General features: G+C 44.5%; 2 protein-coding genes across 3 annotated transcripts; both read left to right on the top strand.

The window, feature by feature from the left end:
• The first annotated feature begins 68 nt into the window (after positions 1-68).
• SLC10A5 (solute carrier family 10 member 5) lies at positions 69-3,578 on the top strand. The gene has a single exon (XM_081070914.1). It carries the CDS (start codon positions 1,082-1,084, stop codon positions 2,396-2,398), a length of 1,317 nt encoding a protein of 438 aa, XP_080927040.1. The 5' UTR covers positions 69-1,081; the 3' UTR covers positions 2,399-3,578.
• A 680-nt stretch (positions 3,579-4,258) lies between these two features.
• On the top strand, positions 4,259-20,863 carry IMPA1 (inositol monophosphatase 1). Of its 2 annotated transcripts, none has more exons than XM_081070915.1 (10): positions 4,259-4,494; positions 6,456-6,577; positions 7,359-7,482; positions 7,845-7,978; positions 9,413-9,517; positions 11,031-11,076; positions 13,196-13,304; positions 14,610-14,718; positions 18,251-18,402; positions 19,246-20,863. In XM_081070915.1, the coding sequence occupies exons 3-10, from the start codon at positions 7,420-7,422 to the stop codon at positions 19,359-19,361; spliced, it is 834 nt and encodes a 277-aa protein (XP_080927041.1). In that variant the 5' UTR covers positions 4,259-4,494; positions 6,456-6,577; positions 7,359-7,419; the 3' UTR covers positions 19,362-20,863. The 2 variants fall into 2 exon arrangements, with proteins under 2 accessions (XP_080927041.1, XP_080927042.1); XM_081070916.1 differs by having other exon boundaries at positions 4,369-4,494; positions 6,456-6,560.
• The last annotated feature ends 1,235 nt before the right edge of the window (positions 20,864-22,098 follow it).

Below are 22,098 nucleotides of genomic sequence, written 5' to 3'. Positions count from 1 at the left end.
TTTATGTTCAGAGACTAATACATCCATAGGCTTCATAGTAGATAGTTGTAGTGGGGTTTTTTTGTTTGTTTTCTTGATTTATTTTTTTATGGGAGTGTGTGGGTTGAAGTCCAAAAAGCCTGATCCTTTTCCTCGTTCCTGGCAGCCAAGGCATGGGCGTCTGGCCTAAGCTGGGTCAGCCAAGTGTCCTCGCCCTTGGCTGAGTAGGGAGCAGTGTCACAAGGAAGGAGTGACAGATTAGAATTAGTGTCCGGGGGCTTCCTGTGCCCCAGGGGTCTGAGTGGCCAGCAGCTCTAGCCCCAAAGGTGGTACCTTTGGCCGTGCATGCAGCCACCTGCTTTCCTTGGTTCCCAAGCTATCTGGTAACCCTCCAGGAAATCGTTTCCTCCTTAAGGGCACCAAAAAGAGCTGCAGGTTTTGCCTGCGACAACCACTCTAGAATTGTACGAAATCGATGAGCAGCCTAAGAATTTGGCAAGGCCAATCTATGGGCTCTGCAGTTTTCTAAGGAGTGATGAGCCCACCAGCCGAAGCTCCAGGAGGGCCGAGACTGCACCTGGCTTGATCACTGGTACACCCAGCGCCAAGCTCAGGGCCCCAGCGAACATGTCCAGTAAATACTTCATTTTTGACTTGAATGAATAGTAAACACCGACGTGTAGGCCTCCTCAGTATCTATTTTAGATTTTTGGATCCTGACTGCTTTTAGTGTAGACTTTCCTTAGGAAGAAAGAACACTCAAAAACAGTGACACTAAGTTTTTAAATTCAGATGAATAGGAGGCTGTTTCTTCATTAGCAGCAATGAGGAAGTTGGAAGGAAAGGGCTTAGGTTCCTGCTGTGGTGAATAGAACCTGTTAATGCTATGGCTTGTGCATTTAATAACTCCAAGTTGAACAGGTTGTGTCACTCACCAGATAGCTGTGTTTGTTTGAAAAGTACAGCAGTCCCTCCTACTGAACTTTGATTCAGCAAAAACAACTGTTACCTCACAACCTCGGGGAGTCCGTGGGACTCCTGCACCGAGAATGTTTTCCAATTCCTTTTTTAATGCCTTTGCATATATGATTCAGCTTTCAAAATGATTAGAAAACTTTTTATTGTCTTGCTTTTGTCGTTGGTGACTCTGGGAGAAGCAAGGAAATCATTTCTCAGTTTTCTGAATATAGAAAACACTGAAATACTATTTTTCACAAAGACCGAAGAAACCGTCGTCATAAGATCGAGTTACAAAGATAAACGGCCAAACTCCAGCTACCTCTTTGTGCGGCTAGAAGAGCCTCACCTGCTGCAGGTGGTAAACGTGACCAAGACCTTATCAGATGTGACAAACTTTATCATACACCTAGTGACACATGAAGAAGGAGAGACAAACCTGACCGTTCAGCTGTGGGCCTCGGAAGGTAGGCAAGAAAGACTCATTGAAGAAATAACGAATGTCAGAGTCAGAGTGCTCAGACAAAGAGCAGACAGTCTTTTCCAGGCCTCAATGCATATTGATAGAAATGTCCTCGTGCTTGTTCTACCCATGGTACTGCTGAATAAGTGTGCATTTGGCTGCAAGATTGAGTTGCAGGTGTTTCAGACAGTGTGGAAGAGACCCTTGCCGGTAATTCTGGGGGCTGTGACACAGTTTTTTCTGATGCCATTTTGTGGCTTTCTTTTGACTCAGATTTTGGCGTTGCCTGAGGCCCAGGCTTTTGGATTTGTGGTGACCTGCACGTGCCCCGGAGGGAGTGGAGGCTATCTGTTTGCTCTGTTTCTGGAGGGAGATGTCACTTTGGCCATTTTGATGACTTGCACGTCGACGTTACTGGCCCTGCTAATGATGCCTGCCAATTCTTACCTGTACAGTAGGGTGTTGGGCCTGTCGGGTACATTTCATATTCCTGTTTCGAAAATTGTATCAACACTGCTTTTCATCCTTGTACCGGTATCAGTTGGAATAGTCATCAAGCGTCGACTTCCCGAAACAGCAAACCGCCTGGAGAGAATCATTAGACCTCTGAGTTTTATTTTAATGTCTGTAGGGATTTATTTGACTTTCAGAATGGGGTTAATGTTGCTAAAAACACTTAACCTAGAGGTGCTTCTGTTGGGTGTCCTCGTTCCTGCTTTGGGTTTGTTGTTTGGGTACTCCTTTGCTAAAATCTCTAGGCTGCCTCTTCCTGTTTGTAAAACTGTTGGTATTGAAAGTGGGATGTTAAATAGCTTCTTAGCCCTGGCCATTATCCAGCTCTCTTTTTCTCAGCCAAAGGCAGACTTAGCTTCTGTGGCTCCTTTCACAGTGGCCATGTGTGCTGGATGTGAAATGTTACTGATCCTTCTGTTCTACAAGGCTAAGAAAAGATGTACCCTGATCACAGAAGATAAAAGGAAACAAAGTCCCCTGATCTAACAAAGCATGACAGAAATCCTATTCGGAATGAGGTACTGTGGGAAATTCAAAGAATATCTAAAATGATGCCTGCTCTTAACCCACTTATGATCTACCTGAAAACTTGACACTCGGAGGGGATACATTCATCATTATATGTGCTAAACAAACACCCAATGAGTAGCACGAAAGTTTAATTGTACAGGAGTTCAGGAGAAGGAAACCGCTTTCCAGCTGTGTTGGTTTGGAAAGGTTTTAAGAGTTGCTTTTGAATATGATACTTCATTATGGCCTCGTAAGTGGAAAAGAACAATTTAAAAACACCTTCTGTAGTGATTATGATAATATCCCAAGCAGAAGGGGTGTCCACAAAACAGGCATTCAGTAAATGCTCATAGTATTAGGCCATTTTTGTTTAGTTTGCCAGCCGATAAGACAACGAAAGTTCTGTTTTCACCAAATTCAGTATACAAATATCAAGATTTATGAAAGACATGCTATGCTTTGGCATGGTGGTGGATGGTTATTCACTTTATAAAATGATAATGGCCTACATGGAATAGCTTATTACTGAGTCCTTTCACAGAAATCTCCACATAGGGGTTTAAAATATAATGAAGCTTGCACAAATTTAGCTTATTTACATTTTCATGAACATCTTTACTGATTGGGAGACAAGTGCCCTGCTGTTCTAGTAGCACTTTCTCATTAACCTTGTGACCCCAAACAAGACACTTCTCTGCCCTTCAGTTTTCAAATCTGTAAAACTAAGAGACTCAACCGAGGTTTAAGACCTTGCTCCACTCCCAAGTCTGTGGCCCTGGCATAAAACTCGAGGACCCAGCACCGTGGGCAGGGTGACGGGCTGCAGAAGGTTCAGGTTGATGCCCAGCGAAGGCAGCAGCCAAAATGCGAGACCACGTGTTACTCGGTGAATTCTCTACAGTGTTTAGCACAATGCCTTGACCAGACTAGATGCTCATTAAACACTTATTGAATTAATTAATCAGTAATATCAATAAAGGTCAAGATCACATACGCTGGAGCCAGACTATGCCCGGGTCTGCAATTGCAGCTGTCACCTACCAGCTGGATGACATTGGTCAAATTACTTAAAATCTCTGCCTCATTTCACATGGGAAGTGGGGACAACGATAGCACCTACCTGAGGACAACTGTTGTGAGGATTAAATGCGTTACCAGGAGCAAGGTCCTCAGAATACCGCCTAACACAGAGGGAAGCAAAGCCAAACACTCATTAGTACTGTTACTCTGTGCATAGTGGAGTGCTCTTCTACATTAAAAGCAGCTGAACATGTATCAATGGAACTTGGAATATACTTTCTCTTACAGATGCGGCAGAAAGCAGATTTTTACATAATAAAAAGTGTCTAATTTGGATTGGGATGAAGTTATTCAAGTTACTTCTTTTTTGCAAAACAGTGAGCTGCACGGAGCATGCTAAGTATTTTACACGCATGACGGGTGGGAAAAGAAAAAGGTAGAGGGGTGTATCACCTGGACACCACGCCCGGGCGGGGCTTTCGTCCCGGCTCCACGTGTCCCCGCCCGTGTCCGTAGCACCGTGACAGGTGACCTTTGGACGGCGAACGAGGCCTGCGAATGCCGCTGTCAGAGTGGCCGGGCAGTGCGGACGGCGCAGCCCCGCGGCGCACTCACGGGACCCGCCGCACACCTCGCGGGCCGCGCGGGGCGGGCGTGCAGCGCCCACTGCGCAGCCCGATGTGCGCAGCGCCGCCGCCCGCGCGCCGGAGGGCCCTCCACTCCACTCCACCGGCGGGCGGGCGGCCTGTCGGGGCTGCACACGCTCCGAGGTACTTGAGAACACGACGGAAGAAGGGGATCTTTTTTAAATGTCAGAAGAACGTGCAAGCGGGAAAAAGGGAATCAGAAGAACCAGAGATGAAAACGATGGCGCGAAGGCGCAGGCCGCCCAGGATCCCGCGGGGCCGGGGCGGGCTTCCCGCCGAGGCGGGACTTCCGGTCGGGGACTTCCGGTCGGGGACTTCCGGTCGGGGCTTTTCCGTTTCTCCAACGGGAGAACCAGGCTGCGGGTGGTGCGGTGGCCCAGTGGCCAGGACGCCCTGCAGACGAAGGTGAGTCCTGTGCTCCCGCGACCCCGCACTGGTCCGGGCCGGGCGTGGCGGGCGGGGCCGCAAGGGGGTGGGTGACGTCCGCCCGGCGGGGGTCGGCGGGCGCGGGCCCAGGCCGCGTTCGGGCGGCGGCCGAGGGACCTGGCGTACCCCTGGGGTGGCAGTGAGTGGCCGTGACGGGCGCCGTCGGGCGGGGGCGGGGCGAGTGCTCTCCGGCCCCTCCCGCACCGGCCCCTGCGCGCCAGCGAACCGGAGGACACCCCGCTTCCCTCTGCCTCCCACCCGAGTCCAGAACTGACCCTCTCGCCCCCCGACTTCACTGCGCCCCGCTCAGTTGCCAAGGTGGGACACGGGGCCTCGTTAAACCGTCCCCGCCGCGCAGCCCCAGCCCAGTCCGGCCCTGGCCCAGCGCTGCCCCCCAGAGCACAGAGCTCCCGTCCCTCGCCTTCCCGGCTGCAGCAGCCCCAGCCCCGCCGCGGTCTGTGCCTCCCGCGCGCGTGTGAAGCTGGCTCCCCGGCCATGGACCCCACGCTCGCTCCACGCTCCCCTCCGCCCTGCAGTCCACTGCCCGGCAGGCTCCGTGAAAGGCTGCCCGTGGCGCTGACACCTAGGTCGTACCTCGGCAGCCCCGCACGGTCATCCCTGTCGCCCCGGCCGCCCCGCCCCGTTGCCCTCGGTCGCTGCTGAGCTGTCACTCGGACACCTTGGCTCACTCCTCAGTACCGGCGGTCCTGCAGCTGTGTTAGCAATGCCTGCTCACCTGGCCTGCGGGTGTTGGCTGAGTCATACCCTCGGGGAAACCTTGTCTGACACCTGGGGACAGCCCAGAGCTCCGGTTCCATGTTCCTCCTTGTACGTGGCCTCCTTGCCTTTGTTACATGAGTGATCTTCGTGTCGCTGGTGACGTTTTGATTAACATCTGACTCCGCACTAGAGAGGCATTGTGAACTGGGCACGCGGCGACGCAGTGCACAGCGCACAGTAGGTATTCAACACGGGCACGTGGCGATGCAGTGCACAGCACACAGTAGGTATTCAACACGGGCACGCGGCGACGCAGTGCACAGCGCACAGTAGGTATTCAACACGGGCACGCGGCGACGCAGTGCACAGCGCACAGTAGGTATTCAACACGGGCACGCGGCGACGCAGTGCACAGCGCACAGTAGGTATTCAACACGGGGCACGCGGCGACGCAGTGCACAGCGCATAGTAGGTATTCAACACGGGGCACGCGGCGACGCAGTGCACACCGCACAGTAGGTATTCAACACGGGGCACGTGGCGACGCAGTGCACAGCGCACAGTAGGTATTCAACACGGGGCACGCGGCGACGCAGTGCACAGCGCACAGTAGGTATTCAACACGGGGCACGCAACGATGCAGTGCACAGCGCACAGGTATTCAACACGGGCACGCGGCGACGCAGTGCACAACGCACAGTAGGTATTCAACACGGGCACGCGACGACGCAGTACACAGCGCACAGTAGGTATTCAACACGGGGCACGCGGCGACGCAGTGCACAGCACACAGTAGGTATTCAACACGGGCACGCGGCGACGCAGTGCACAGCGCACAGTAGGTATTCAACACGGGCACGTGGCGATGCAGTGCACAGCACACAGTAGGTATTCAACACGGGGTTGTGGAACGATTAAACAGGTGGTGATTTCTGGGTGCAGAGGCCCTAGGAAAGAAAGGCAGCTTTTGAAATGGGCCCTGGAGAAGGCAGGCATCCTCTCCGCGCTGTTGGATGGGGAGATGGCAGTGATTTGATCAGTTTCTGGCCAGAAAGCAGGTACATGGTGAGAATGTCTTCTGTGAGCCTGGAAGAGAGGAATGGGAGTAAGCACAAATGAAAGAAAAAGAGTTTGGGAACAATTCTTGAAGCGCGCTAAGCGATTACTTCAGTAAGTCAAAAAGTGGCTTCCTTTTTAATTGTTTAAAATGCTTATCCCAGGAGGAAGAAGCAGCCAGCAGGCGCGGCTTGGTGTCTGCCCTCTGCCCTCCCCTCACCCTTTTCCTGGACTGTGAGACCTTGATGGGGATCCCCGCGTCGTTCAAGGTGAAGCTCTGTGTCAGGTATTCTCAATTATAACGGTGATGCAGTTAGAGTTGTTTCATAAATGATGCCACATTTTTCTGAGTCTGACAGCTTAAAAAGCGTCACTGTACTAGGTACAGATTGTAGCGTGTGGTCCAGCCAGTGATGAGTTATTTCAGTCTTCTCTTCAGCAGTCAGAATATCAAAATATGTTGGTTTTTCTCCTGGTCTCATTTCCCCTGGCCTGGGTCAGTAGTGAGATTAACCTGTCCCACATCTGTTTGGCATGCGTTATTTCTTTGCGTGGCTTGTAAAGAGATTCTAGGCTGCATGCTCGTGGCTTGTGGAATTCCCGCAGCAAACCTGTGGCAAAGACAGAAACCGGCCTCTGAGTATAACTGCTGCCTCCTCAAATGAAACACTGGCAGTTGAGGGCGTGGTATAAAGTTCTTCCTGAGTCTGTTGAGCTTTGATTACCTTGAGCTCAAAATAATCCACACGCTAAACTGGCACGTTTGGGGGAGATTTGTTCCGCACCCCTTCAGAAGTACCTATCTTTGAAAATATAGTTCTTTGTCCTTTCTTTTCCATTCCCCAATGTGATGTGACATGGGCATTTTGGGAGACACTGTCATAGAGTATTTTTTGTTGTGAAAAATGTTTCCACAATAGATGTGGAGTCATTTAGGTGAAAATCTTTTTTGCTGTGTCTACCAGTGAGTCTTTAAAAAAGTTGAACTCTAGAATCAGGAAGCTGGTGAGAATCTCGAATGAAAGTATTTTGCTAATTGAGATGCTTTTGTGAACTAACTGTTCTAGGATTAAGACTTGTAGAGATTTGTCGCTGCTTGGTCCTGATAAGTGTTAAATCTGTTCCACGATGGCCGATCCTTGGCAGGAATGCATGGATTTCGCAGTAACCCTAGCAAGACAAGCTGGAGAGGTAAGAACTGAAATGTCAGCCCTAATGGGACAATGGGGCAGTCTGTCATTGCCTTGTTAAACACATCTGTATTTGTTTTCATTTTACCGAACACTTTAAGTGGAGTGAATACTCCAATTTTATGTCATTAACTTTTTGTGAGGACACTTGTGAAACTAAGATAGGATGTAAGATTATATGATCTTGTACCTAGAAGGTCATATCCACTAAAGGCTTATTTTAGAAACATTGTGGTGAGAAATGTTTAAGAATATCACTTACGACAGACTGAATGTTTTAAACCGTTGCTCTATTTCATTTTTTTACTTTGACTAAAAATTACTTATACTTTTTCTGTTTGCTTACCAAAAACATCTTTTTAGGTAGTTCGTGAAGCTCTAAAAAATGAAATGAATGTTATGATTAAAAGTTCTCCAGCTGATTTGGTAACTGCGACTGACCAAAAAGTTGAAAAAATGCTTCTCTCTTTCATAAAGGAAAAGTACCCATCTCACAGGTATTTCTTATTTCAATTGCAAGTGAGAAAATGAAACCTGGTTAGAGTCAATAAACTAGACAAAATTTTGATTCTGGACACAGAAATTAAAAAGGAATTGATGTGGAGGGTGTGGGCAGCTCAGAAGTCCTCAGAGTGGCGGTCAGGCAGGAACCAGGGAGGAGGGCCGACCTGGACACATCACCGAGCCGTGGCTGCCACCGCTGGTTGGTGGCCTTGCCCTGGACTCTGACTCCTCCTTAGCGCATGATCACAGATCCTGGTCCTGCCTTTGGCCATTCCTGCCTGGTATTTTAGACATTGAGCAGAAAACAATGTTTTAAGGTGCAACTAAATAAATACACTTGCTCTCAATAAAAAGGTATATAGCTAAGAGATAAAAGATCATAATGATTATTGGGACAGTTCGATATTGTATAAAGGAAAAATATAAAGGTGAAAGTAGGAAAGGAACGAGAACAGTGATCTCAGGCACCATTTACGGAATTCGCCTGAGATTTATCGCACAGTGTGTTTTAGGAAGGCATGAAGACACAGTACTTGTGGTGGGTGATTTGCCTTCTCATTGACTTGTTTCATGCTCTCTGTTTAGTTACCTATTGCTGCAGAGCAATTTACCCTAAAACTTAGCATCTCTAGATGACAGGTGTTTATTACCTCAGTTTTCTAGGGTCAGGAATGTGGGAGCAGCCGGACTGCACGGTCTGGCCCGGGCCTCATACAGTTACGATCAGTCTGTCGTCCAGGCCTGCGCCATCTCAGGCCTCGAAGGACCCGCTCACTTAGGTGATTGTTGGTGACTTCTGTTCGTCCTGGTTGTCTGCTTCCCTGGTGCCTCGCCACGTGGGTCTCTCCGCAGAGCAGCTCCTAACTGGATGGCCCTGTCCCCCAGAGCAAGAGAGGGAAGGGGAGGGAGGGAGAAATAGAGTGAATAAGATGAAACCACAGTGCCATATTGTGAACAAGTCTTCAGAGTTGCACGTTGTCACTTCTGCTTTCTTCTGCTGGTTAGAAGCGAGTCATTAAGTTCAAATTCACACTCAGGGTAACAGTCGTTGGGCTCCCAGTCTTAGGAGTGTAAGAGAATCGGTGGACATATTTTTAAAACCACCACGTTTCCTTAATAAATTCTCACCTACAACCAGTGCCCTTTTCAGGGGTGTGTGTGCGTGCACACCCTGGAATTGCATTTGGAATATCTTGGAATTGCATTTCAGGATTTTGAATTCTGTGATTTTTTCACATGACTTTGCTCCGAGGGAAATAAAGTGTTGTCACTCTTCCCAGTGTGAAGGAAAAAGGAGCGACAATAGAAAAGTGTGGTGTATAGACTTTCGTTAGGTTTTATAGACTCTGTGTAGCCAAGGAAATGTTAAGGTTTGGAGACTGTGGAAAGCAGTGTAAAGAGCGGGAGCTTGTCGTTCGTGTTTTCAGTTTCATTGGTGAGGAATCCGTGGCAGCCGGGGAGAAGAGTGTCCTGACCGACAACCCTACGTGGATCATCGACCCCATTGATGGGACGACCAACTTCGTACACAGGTACGTTGCTAACATTTTAATGTTGTAATTACTGTTGGTATATTAAAGGAGTGGACCTTTAGAGTACTCTCTTCATGAACAGACATACTTGAGAGAATTGTGTAATTGGTAGCGTAAACGTGTTATGCAGAATTTTCGTCAGGTACAGAAGAGATGATGAAATGTTAACATGTGGACTTCTGCAGTGAAGAGCCCTGTTCAGCCCCCCTTTTCTCACTGTCAGAGTCACAGAAAAATGGAAGCAAGCAACAGTGCTGCTTTGAGATCAGTTAATGGGATCAGTGTTGGAGGGTTGTCTGTGTAGAGCGGGTTCAGTCCAGGAGAAGAACTGTTAAACAGAACATGGGTTTTAGGGTCCACACACTTGGGCTTGAATCCGGGTGCTTTTTACAGGCTTTGTGACCTTGGGCAGGTTACTCATGCTTCTGAGCCTCAGCTGTCGCTTTCCTTTTATGAAGTGAGCCTGCTAATGGTAGGAGCCCCATCGAGTTGGCCATTTATGAAAGAACTTAGTATAATGCCTGCTACAGAGTAAGTGCAAAGCTCGGTGTGTTAGCTCTAGAAGAGAGCCTGAGGGACTTGCCAGCGCGAGTGAAAACGAGTAGCCCGGTGTGGGGGGTTACACAGGGGTGTTACATTGGACGATGCTGTGTCGCTGTGCCTGTTGTTACTGAGACAGAACTGTTGACGTCTGTAAAGTTGAGCTCTAGTCTCGGCGTGATGCAATGTTAATGTGAAAAGATGGTCATAGCATATTGTAACAGATCGTAATCAAGGTAAATGGTATGATCTCACTTTTGGTAAAATAATTTAGAGTTTTTATTTTGAATTGAATATTGAACCCGTTTTGTCTATTTTCTTCATCTATTCTCTGGGTCACAAATGACAACCTGTGTGTTCAAAGTGTCATAGCGACCACTAACAGTTGACTTTTCAGATGTGAAGCTCCCGGTGTTAGAGTTGAGACATTTAACAGTTTATTCTGTACAATCCATACCTGTGTTTATAGGGCCAGACTGTAGGAGAAATAACCAGGGAGAGAGAGAGAGAGAGAGAGAGAGAGAGAGAGAGAGAGAGATTCTTTTTAACCATGATCAATTAAAATATTTTTAAACATTTGTTTTTATTTTTTGAAAAAATATTTTACATAGTTACTTGCTTGTGGCATTCAGCTCTCAAAGGACATAAAATGGCCTGCAGTGCAAAGAGGCCTTCGCACTGCCGTCCCCTTCCTCAGTCCCCGTCTCGGGAGGCGACCACTGTATCAGTTTCTCGGGGAGCCTTTCGGAGACGTTTCATGCCTGTAGGCGCTTCCTCTGTGTACGTGTCTGTATACGCGGCTCCCCCGCCCCCACCATTGCCGCAGAGGGTTGCAAACTGTACACACTGTGCTGGGGGAGGACGGACAGACTTTATGTGGAAAATTTTGTAAGTAATTAATAAAAAGAAATGTTTATTGAAAATAAGTTCTGTCTTTGTAAATTTGCGTTTTTGTGTGTGTGTTTTTTTAAAGATTTCCTTTCGTTGCTGTTTCAATTGGCTTTGTTGTAAATAAAAAGGTACGTTGTTCATAAATTTATGCTTGGTAAGATGTGTTGTTCTCATTTTCTGAGAAAAAGTAAAGGTGTCTCCATAGTAAATTTAGGTTTGTGTCTATATTCAATTTATACAGCTGCATTATTTTAAAATAAGCTTCAGGAGTGTTAAAATTACCATGACACTTCTTTCCAGTGAAGAAAATTTAATGTGTTTTGAGAAGCATGAGATACACATCAGTATTAAATCACCATCACATGTGTGTAGAGTCAGACGCAGCAGGAATTGACGCAGGACAAGAAATGCCTGATGGAAGGGGTGGGATGTGCGCTAGGAGTGCTTTCCTAGGCGTCGGTGACAGACCAGGAGTGCAGGGCCAGGGCTGGTTGGAAAATGCCGAGTGTGTTAGGACCCCAAGTAGTTGCTGGATCTGAACCCGGTAGAGCTAAGTCTGTAGCCTGGGCGTTTCCTTGTGGTCTGGCTGGCTGATTGATCATGAAGGACACCTGCTCACACGTTGGGGCCCTGTCTTCAAGGAGCTGGTGGTGTATTTGATCAGCATGGACACAGGAGAGTTCAGAAATCTCTGAAAATGAAAACACAAGCCAGTGCAAATGAAATCTCAGCCCCGGGTGTGCTAATCAGTGAGAAAGTCCAAACGGAGCTAAGTGAGCACTTAGCATGTGATCCGCCCCGGGCTGTGTGCCTCCAGGCCACTGAGCCCACTGAGCTCCCAGTTCCGGGGAAGGCTACATGTGTGAACAAATAGGGTAATACGCGGTGGGACTGTGAACAAAGGGACTGAGAGTGCGCAGAGGGTTAGCCAGTTCTGCCCAGAGTGGTTGGGGAAAACCTTGCTAAGAGAACGGGTCTTAGAATTGGGTTATGGATGTGAGTTGGGTCTTAGAGTATTAAGGGTTTGCCAGGTAATGAAGAAAAGGAAAGCATTTTAATCCGAAAGAACAGCTTGGAGAGGAGCAGGAGTGTATGGTGGGGTGGCTGTCACGAGTGATGGCCAGAAGTGGTAGCAGCAGGGTCCATGAGGTAAGTCAGTTGTGGTCTTGCTGTGAGATTGTGGCCTGTGCGTGCCAGACATTCAGGTGTGCTTTTCGGTGCTAGGAAACCAGTGGCAGGTGATTCCTGAACTGAGATGGTACAGTGAGAATAGCTGAGGAAATACCCAAGTCAGGAAGTGTTTTCAAGATAAAATTTGGAGGAGACATGGGGAGGGAACGAAGTGTGATCAGGTAATGAGTGTTTGACCTCTTTGGTTGAGGTTTCTGCAAGACCAGGTTCTTACCTGTGATGGTGGAGTTGAGGGGGCCACACTTGTATGTGGTAGGTGATTTGTGGCCTGGGAAGGACCTGTGAGGATCTAGAGAGAGCTGAAAGGGACGAATGGGAAAAGGCTGAGGAACACAACTCTTAAGGGTTAGGCAGGGAAGAATGTCCTAAACCAATGTGACACTGAGATTGGTCAGTGCGGTAGGACTGAGAGCCCTGCCAGAAACTCGGGGACCTGGGTTAAATCCTGAAGGAGCTGTGCGGTGGTCAATCACCTCCAGTTCTTCGACAGAGGAGGCGGCCAGAGGGAGTGGCATGTGATCTCTCTGCGGGGGTGTCGGGATTGGAGGGTCACAGCAGGAGCCAGTTGTAGTGGACTAAGAGGAGATGCAAAGTGTGGACTAGGGTTTGGCAGTGAAGGGAAAAGGAGGTAACGTTCTGCAGGTTTTCTAAGGGACGGAGAATTTGGTGAGAATGTACCAGAATCAATGTTTAGGAGAGGAGGGATCCTTTGATGGAGCAGCTTTTCAGGGAAGTATGAGAGCGTGGGAATCATAAGTTGGGAGGAAGGGTTCGCCTTAGAAAATAAATAGGAAAGGCCTTTCCTCATCTGCGGCAGGAGACAGAGAGCTCAGGGTGGGTGCCCTCAAGTTTAGAAAGATGGGATGAGGGGCAGGGATTCCAGTCTGATGACCTCTTTCCCCTGATTAATCTAGAAGTTGGCAGTTTAGGTATCCCACAGGTTAGCCATTTGAAAACATGAGTATAGCAGCTTGTCTTGTTACTTTCATAGATAAAGTATTGATTTCAGGAAGAGAAGCCCAGGCTTGGTAAAGGAAACTTGTTTCCCGTCTGCAGATGGAATTCGGAGTTGTGTACAGTTGTGTGGAGGACAAGATGTACACAGGCCGGAGAGGAAAAGGCGCCTTTTGTAATGGGCACAGACTGCAGGTTTCCCGGCAAGAAGGTGAGTACGGCCAACATTTGTGACAGTGAATGCAGGCGCTCACCTTTGGTTGTTTTCCAACGTTAGCCTGTGGAGTTCTCCAAGTGTGAACTGATTCATGCATTCTCTTCATTTTGACCGCAGTTGTGCGTGTGTTTGGAAAGCACGTGTGGTTGAGCCAAGTCCCTGCCCTCAGGGAGTTCCTCGTGTAGTATTATTTCAGCCGCTGCATCTCAAGTTCTTTGTACAATCCCTCCGATCTGATGCCGCTGGCACCAGTCATTAGACAATAAATTGGACAGAAAAGTCTGCTAAAGTTGGGAACCACGTGTGTACATTTTTTTCTGAGTGTGACGATTAGTATTTCAAGTCTTCTTTCTGCATGATGGCTGACAGAGTCCCAAATCACCTTTCCCCATAAACAGTGCCCCGCATTCTGCGTCGTTTCCGATTCTTTTAAATACAGCGGGAACTTAAAGATACTCACAAAACAATTAAGATTCAGAAGCCTCCCACACTGTTATATTTTTCTCCTCAAAATTTAATTCGAGAGCAGATTGTTTTTCATTTCCTTTTTATTGAACTCTAAGAGTCCAAAGATTGGAATATGCTTCCTGATTTTCAAGACGTTCATGTATGAAAACTGTGCATCTCAGAGCTGAAGAAATGTGGGGCCTTTCCTACAAAGAACTCTTTCCCTTTTGATAATTATTTTTTCTCTTTGTGTAATATTTAATTATGTGATTCTTACCAGTCCAGCAGTTACGGACATGTTGGGAACAGCTGGTGACCATACCTGGCACCTGGCAGGCAGACAGGGAGTGTGGGGTCTGCTCCCCAGTGCCTGTGAACCCGGGTGCGCAGTTGTCATGAATCAGTCAGTTCCAAAGGGGAAATGGAGAGCATTGCATAACGTGGCGCATTAGTCAATGGCAGTCAGAAGCAGCTGCCACTTCTAACTTTCGTCTTGTTTTAAATCTATGTATAAATTATTTCCTGAATTTCTAAATTCCACTTTTTAAATATTTATGGTATTTGCTTGTTTCCCACTAAACATATTGTGCATGCTAGCAAATTAATTATATTCTGTATTTTCGAGGGGGATGGTCTAAAAAGCTAGACTGTGTTTGATGGTTGTAAAACAACCACTTAGGGATAATAAATTTATCAGTATTTTAACATTTAAAGGCTTAGATGTAAACAAATTTGATACAACTAGTAAGAGGGGTAAGAATGTCCTGTTTTATTCTGAATTACAAGTGTCAGATTTTGCACCAGAGTTCTTATTATGAAACGCTAGTTATTATTTAAAACATTTTCTTTCAGATATTACCAAATCACTCTTGGTGACCGAGTTGGGCTCTTCCAGAACACCAGAGACTGTAAGAATTATCCTATCTAATATGGAGAAGCTTCTTTGCATTCCCATTCATGGGTAAGCTCTTTTCATTTCCTCCCGAAAGTTCCAGATAATTTAACATTTTAAGGAATGAATTTTCTTTAGAAATGAAATTTTTTATTACTAGACATGGGATAAGTGCCATAATTCTAATTTTGTAATGTCATTTAAAAATTTATTTGAAAATAATTTCAAGCTTAAAATTTGCAGAAATAAAATAACACACACACAAAAACCACAATAGTATACCCTTTAGCCAGATTTCACCCCATTTTTTAATCATTTTATCATTTTCTGTGTGTGTCTGTGTGTGTGTATGTATACACACACCTTTCTTTCCCTGAACTATTTTAGGGTCAATTACATCATGGCTCTTTACCCCCAGATACTTCAGTTCATTTCCTAAAAGTGGGGATATTCTCGTCAATAACCACCGTGCATTATTGACTTCATGAATTTACTTTTTCTCTAATCTACCGTCCATGGTCTCTTGTCAGTTGACCTCATAACATCCTTTGTAGCATTTTCTTTTGTCCAGAGCAAGATCCAGTCTCAGGCCAGGCATTACGTTTAGCCTGTCATGTGTCCTTAGCCACCTTTGATCTGGAGTATTTCCACAATCTAGGAAATTATAATACCACTTGCTCTTGAGTTTTCAAATTATTCTCATAGAGGTATGCAAGGAAGACTGATAATTTATTTCTGGTTTCTCTGTATCACTACTTATTTCTCCTTTGTCACTTCTTCTTTTGTATATTTGTGCTTTCTTCCTTTTTTTAAATCATGATGAAATAACTTAGAGGTTTGTTTAAGAATCAGGATTTTGATTTATTATTCTGATCTATTTTTCTCCTCTCTACCTTATTATTTTCATTCTACTTTCTTTTGATTCATTTTGTTGTTTTATTTTTGAGTAAAGAATATACTTATTTTTATTCTTTGATTTTTATTGCTCTAAGTATTTAGACTTTTTATCTGACCACTGATTTAAATGTATCCTATAGGTTCTGATATGTAGTGATTTCATTATAGTGATTTTTCACAAAATCTGTAACCTCTGTTTGTATTTTTTTTATTTCCCCTTTCACTCAGGTGTTGTGTTCTGAAATTTCCACAAGGAAATGCATTTTTGTTTTTTATATTTGATTTTTAATTTGAAGTTTTATTACATTGTAATAAATCTACTTAATGGGACTGATGTTTTCTTTTGTACCCTAGTACATGATCGGTTTTTTTGAAAGTTCCATATGCACTGGGAAAAAGTATACCCTCTATTTATCAGGGTGTTATGTTTGATATGTTGTCAAAAGATCTACCTGATTATGTTGTTTATTTTTTTGTCGACTTGACCTGTCTCATAGTGAGAGTAGTATGTTAAGTCTTCTGTTATCAGTGTGTTTCTCTATATTTCTCTGTGGCAACTCCTACAGCTTTTAATTTATATAGGTAGAAACTGTATAGTAATTATTAGTGCCATCTGATGTTTTGCAGTTGTTTTGTGTGAAAGCTTTTTTTATGTTTCTGTTCATTGTGTGATTAGGGTCCCTGGTTTCAGGGCTCCTTAGTTCTGTGCATTTTCTTTTATGAATATCTGTTAAGGGTGGAGGACGGCTGGCATGTATTGCTTCTCTTTCATTCAGCAGCATCCTTCATTTTTCTCTTTTAGTTCCTACTTTTTCTTCATTGTCTCCAAGCGATACTATCTTTTTTATTGAGGTGTAATTGACATATATTAATTTCAGATGAACACCATGATTCAATATTTGTATATATTGCAAAATAATCACCACAATAAGTCTTGTTAACATCTGTCCCCATACATAGTTACCGAAGTTTTTTCTTACAGTAGGAACTTTGCAGGTCTACTCTTTTAGCAACTTGCAAATATGCAGTACGAGTATTGTTACGCATGGTCACCATGCTGTACCTTACATCCCGTGACTGACTGATTTTGTAACTGGAAGTTTGTCTTCCCCCATTTCACTAACCCCCTACCGCTGCCTCTAGCAACCACTTACCTGTTTTCTGGATGTATGAGCTCAGAGGTTTTTGGTTTTGGATTCCACACATAAGTGGAATAACCTCTTCTATCTTACCTGATTCTCGCTGCGGCTGCCAGGTTTGGTTCTGTGTGTTTCTGGCCCCTCCCCTGCAGCTGGAGGTTATTCCTTATACTTCAAATAAGGCTGTGAAGTATAACATCACTGAGTTATAAGACAGACCTGATCCAAGAACAGCTAACAATCCAGCCTTAGGTCTAGGTGAGTTGACTGAGGTTCAGAGACGAAAGTGACTGCCTGAAAATACACCGCTAGATGGCCATATGATGGGGCCCGGCTTCCAGACTGTTTCTCTTTCTCTAACATTAACCTTGGTTTTCAGAGTCAGGCCACTCTGTGTGTGGTGTGGCCACTGTATAGACTTTGTTCTAGGCTGTAAATCTATGATCTGTGTAGGCAGGAGGAAAGTGAAAGAGAAGCATTGCTATCAGGTCACTGTGGAACCGCCCAGATGGTGCCCTTGAGGGAAGTGCAGGACGCTTAGAAAGCCCACGGCCTGACTGCCCGTCGGTGGCAGGACTTGAATGGTGGACAATAAAAGGGTTATGTTAGCATGAAAGGGCTGGGAGTGCTCGATACCCTTACTTTCATTTCCCAGTGCTTGAACTCAAAAGTAAGCAGGGACCTCTAGCTCAGGATGTTTTCAAAATTCTTACCAAGGAGAGGTGCAGATATACTGATTTCTTTCTCTGATCTTCTGCATTCATCTGATTCTTCAGTTTTTCAGTGTGAACTTGGAAGCATTACTTATATAAAAAAAGTGAAACTCGAGATCATAATTTGAGTTTGAGTCTAATAGGTTTCTAATTAGGAGATGACATTTATGAGGCAAAGTAAACCATGATAGGTCCATTTCCCTTGTTTAAGTTCTGGGGACTCATTTAGATGAAACTCACTGTGTCTGTTTACTTAGACGTTTTCTGGCATGGGGGTTGAGGGAGTCATTTCATCACAAACAGTTCCTCTTTATTGAGGCTCCTTTATGTGCCTGGCGCTCCGCTGGGTGTTCCGTGTCTCCTGTTGATAGTCATTACGACAGTGGGCCCAGGGAAGTTGGTGTACCCATTTTGATGATAAGAAAGCTACAACTTGAAGAAGAAACTTTTTCAAATTACAGTTTTTAAGCAGCTGAGCAGGGCAGCAAACTGAGATCTTTGTGATCCCAAAGACAGTCCTTTCTACTGGGTTTAGACAAGTGTGAATATACATGCATGCCGTGATAGTAGAATTAGAGTATTTTCTTCAGTTTTTCTCCCAAAAAACATGGTTTTAATGTTTATCTTACTAAATTGCGTTGTGAGGAGTGTTGGTCATTTATGCAGTGTACCATGGTAATTAGATTTTAGGTATTCTTAATTTAACATTAGATAATGACCTCATTTTTACATGCATCCTCTAGATTGGTTCACATTATTTTAGTCAACACTTACACTAACCTGAAGTTCAGGAGGAAAGCCTTATTTGAAAGACTTCTCTTTTCACATCTCACTTTGAATGCTGTCTGTTAGGATCCGAGGCGTTGGAACGGCAGCTGTTAACATGTGCCTTGTGGCCAGTGGGGTCGCAGACGCATATTATGAAATGGGCATCCACTGCTGGGACATGGCGGGAGCTGGCATCATTGTCACTGAAGCTGGAGGCGTACTAACGGACGTGACAGGTAGAGAGATGGGACAGTAAAACACTGTTCTCTCCACATCTGTTGGACTTGCCTCCATACATAACTTTTTTCTTTGAATGTTTGACGTATGTTGTACTTTAGCTCTTAAAGGCAAAACAAGCCCTGCAATTTCCTGCAGAATCAAACACTGGGTGGGCAATAGAGGCAAGGAAAGATTAGATGCTCATGGTGGTCTGGGGTTCATAATGATAAGTGGCTAAACCTCTTCAAGTGTGAGGAGCAGGGGCTCTTGAGAGGCTACAGAAAAAGTCTAGAAGGTTCCTGAACCTGAAGATTGTACCAAGAGCCCCAGGGATGGTGACTGGTCATTGAGGATGGACTTCCTCCTTGGGCCAGGAGAGGTTTAAATACTTTGAACTGATAGTGACATTATTCATAGTGAAGGATGAGCCTGGGTTTATGGAAATTGACCAGTGGCCTGGGAGAAAGGCAATGAAGAAATAAACGGGAAGGACAACGGTATGAAAATGCACTGAAGTCACATTTCTTGTCCATAGATTCCCAAACAGTAAAGAGGTAATAAGAATAATAAAAATGCACAAAAGAAGAAATAGAAAGAGAAAAGGTGACATTTTTTAGACTGGTGTGCTTGAGACACCCCTCCCCCTGAAACTGGGATTTACTGAAAAAAAGGTGCTTGGAAATTCATTTATGTATTGCCAGAGCTTATATATTATGGTTATGTGACAGAATAGCTTTTAAAAAAGATAACTAAAAGTGTTGAAATACTAGGATTGACCATAGTACATATCACTATACTCGCTTTATGGGGATTACTCTGGTACGAGATGTAACCATTTTCCATATTTGATTTGATTTTAGGTGGACCGTTTGATTTGATGTCACGAAGAATAATTGCTGCAGGTAGTAAAACCTTAGCAGAAAGGATAGCCAAAGAAATTCAGATAGTACCTTTCCAAAGAGACGACGAAGATTAAATCCAACCACCGCACATACTCAGTCACAGCTGCGTCCTCTCCCCAGCTAGGCTGATGCACGGAGGGTGTCACAAAATTGAGGTCCTCTGTTTCTGTTGTGTAGTAGCATTGGTTTAAATTGTCTTCGATGTCCAGACTAAAAAAAATTGCTACTTGTTCCATATTTTACTAAGACTAGTATGCAAGAATAGATGAAATGTTTGTTTCATTGTTTTAAAACATTTTGTGTGTAAGAATGGACTTCGAGGAAAAATACGCAGGCAGTTGATGAGATGCGTATCACCTCAATTGAAATACCAATTGCTATTATTTCTGTATGAGCCTCTGAAATTTTGGCTTATTATTTATGTACATAAGCATTCTTAATTAGAAAGTTATCATTTTGGAAAAAAATTTCTCTTTAGATTCTAAAGCCATATTTCATTGGATTTGTAAGAAGCATAAGGAGTACTTCCTAAACCAAGGTTTCTTTCTTTGCAGAGAGCCTTGTTTTATGTGTCAGCGTACATGTCGCACCCAACACAGTACCTGACAAATAGCAATCTAAAAACAAGCATTGAAAGAATGAATATTTTGAAGATAGCGATTCCTAGTTATAACAGATAAAGTAATGAGTTCACCATCCTGTACTTTTACTTCAGGTTTTGAGGTGAAAATGACCTAGTCATCCTTTTTATATTTCACATCAGCATTTTTTTTCACATTTCATTCCTGTACCATTTCAGTGACCACATGGCCAGATAGCATTCATTGCGTGGGCTTCTCTGCAGTGAATGTGTTTGTAGGACATTGTTGCAGTATTTGTTTGGATTCCTTGAAATGTCTGTGTGTTCAGCCTGATCTGATTGAGCCCCAGCAGCCTACCGTGTTTCCTGAAAATAAGACCAGCTCTTTTATTAATTTTTGCTCCAAAAGATGCATTAGGATTTATGTTCAGGGGATGTCATCCTGAAAACTCATGCTAGGGCTTATTTTCCAGTTAGGTCTTATTTTCAGGGAATCACGGTAGAACTTGGCAGACGCACTGCATTGATAATACTGTTCATTTCTTCTCAGATTCCTTATTTAACTTCGTTGCCACTCGTTTCTCTTCAGCCTTTAAATATTCCTTAGTTGTTTGGGGCTTATCAAACTGAAAAGGAAAATTGTTCTGATTCATAGATACTTTTAAAGATTGATTTATTGCCCAGCCTTGTCCGTGGCATGTGAACAGCCTATGAAGTTGTGTTACAGACTTACGTGAGCCTTGTATTTCAGGAAATTTCAGAAAACGCTTCTGTAGTTTTGAAGAGAGGGGGTGTCGTACTATTAAGCACATCTAGCATATTAAATATATATATGATACTAAGGTTTGAGTATTATAATTCTGTATTTGTGCTGTTGGTCACGTGCAGTAAAAACATCTCATTCTGTGTTATTCTAAGACAGGTTGTTTTTGCAATTAATTTAGTTAAGACTATCATGAATAAAATTTTAAATAAAAAGTAGAATTGAAATTTTCATTATTAAGGTTTGTAGTTTGAACTACTTTTTTTGTTTATCCCTTTTAATAACTCATAAAACATTTGCCTTGATATGAAATGTTAATATTTAACATTTGTTGAGCACAGTACCAGGCATTATGCTAAGCCCTGGCCATCTGTGATTATATGTAATCCCCACAGTAACCCAGCAGAGGTACTTATCCTCCTTTTACGAGGCACGTAGATGTTATTTAATTACCCCAGTTTCCCTGCTCAAGATGACACAAACAGGCAGTGAACTCATGTGGAGACACAGCTGGAGTCCACAGTCATAACCCATTACCAGTGGTCCTCCCCTTGGCCGCACAGGAGACTCTCCTGGGATTTTGTCAACGTGCACAGCAGAGTCCCACCCAAGGGAATCCCATTTCCTCTGTCTGCAGCGTGGCCTTCTGCATTTGTATAAGGTAGTCGGAATTGAGAACGATTTGCTACACTATGCTACTTCCCAGAAGCACCTGGTTTCTTAGAAGCAGCCTCCCCACCTCCACGAGCCTCAGAGGGCTTCACCGTACAATTAGATATCTTAAAATGGAAATGTGGTTTTGAGTCATCTCTTTCCCACTCTTGGGAGCCTGATTTGAAAATTACTGTACTGGCCTCTTTTATTTCCGCATATTACCACTAGATGGCGAAGTACACATAGAGAATCATCTTATGTTCAGCATTTTCATCTCTGAAAGTGTTTCATTTTTCCTTCAGGTAACTTTACTAACCAATATTCGAGTTTAATCATGTAGTATTGAAATCAGGGTAGGTTTTTCATAAATTGAATTACTCTGTTGTGGGTCAACTCACATTCCCTTTAGCAGAGCCTTAGATATCCTGTATATACTGTGGCTTAGATTTTAGTGATCTTCCAGCTTTAGCTTTAAAAAGGATTCATTAATCATAAACATAAAATGGAATGTTTGTATTTTGTTACATAGTGAGAACACTTTTCCACCAATAGATTTCAATGTCCCTGTCCAATAGGGGGAGTGTTGCATCTCCACCCGTAGGGGCGCTGACACAATATGCCCGCTTTTCCTCTTCTTAGAACCTGTTTGCTTGGGTAATGGACGTACAGTGGTGAGACGCGTGAGGAACGATGTAAGAAGTATGTTAATGTGGTCATTGACTTAGGATCTCACAACCAGCAAAGTGCCTTCACATTCCTGACCTCAAAGTGGCAGCAGCCAGCCCCTTGTTGGTGAATTCGGGCCGCCAAGAGG

This window comes from Rhinolophus hipposideros, assembly GCF_964194185.1.
Source record: "Rhinolophus hipposideros genome assembly, chromosome: 13".
Lineage (NCBI taxonomy): Eukaryota > Metazoa > Chordata > Mammalia > Chiroptera > Rhinolophidae > Rhinolophus > Rhinolophus hipposideros.
Note: the sequence above shows the minus strand (reverse complement) of the source record. Positions and strands in the feature narration are given on the sequence as shown.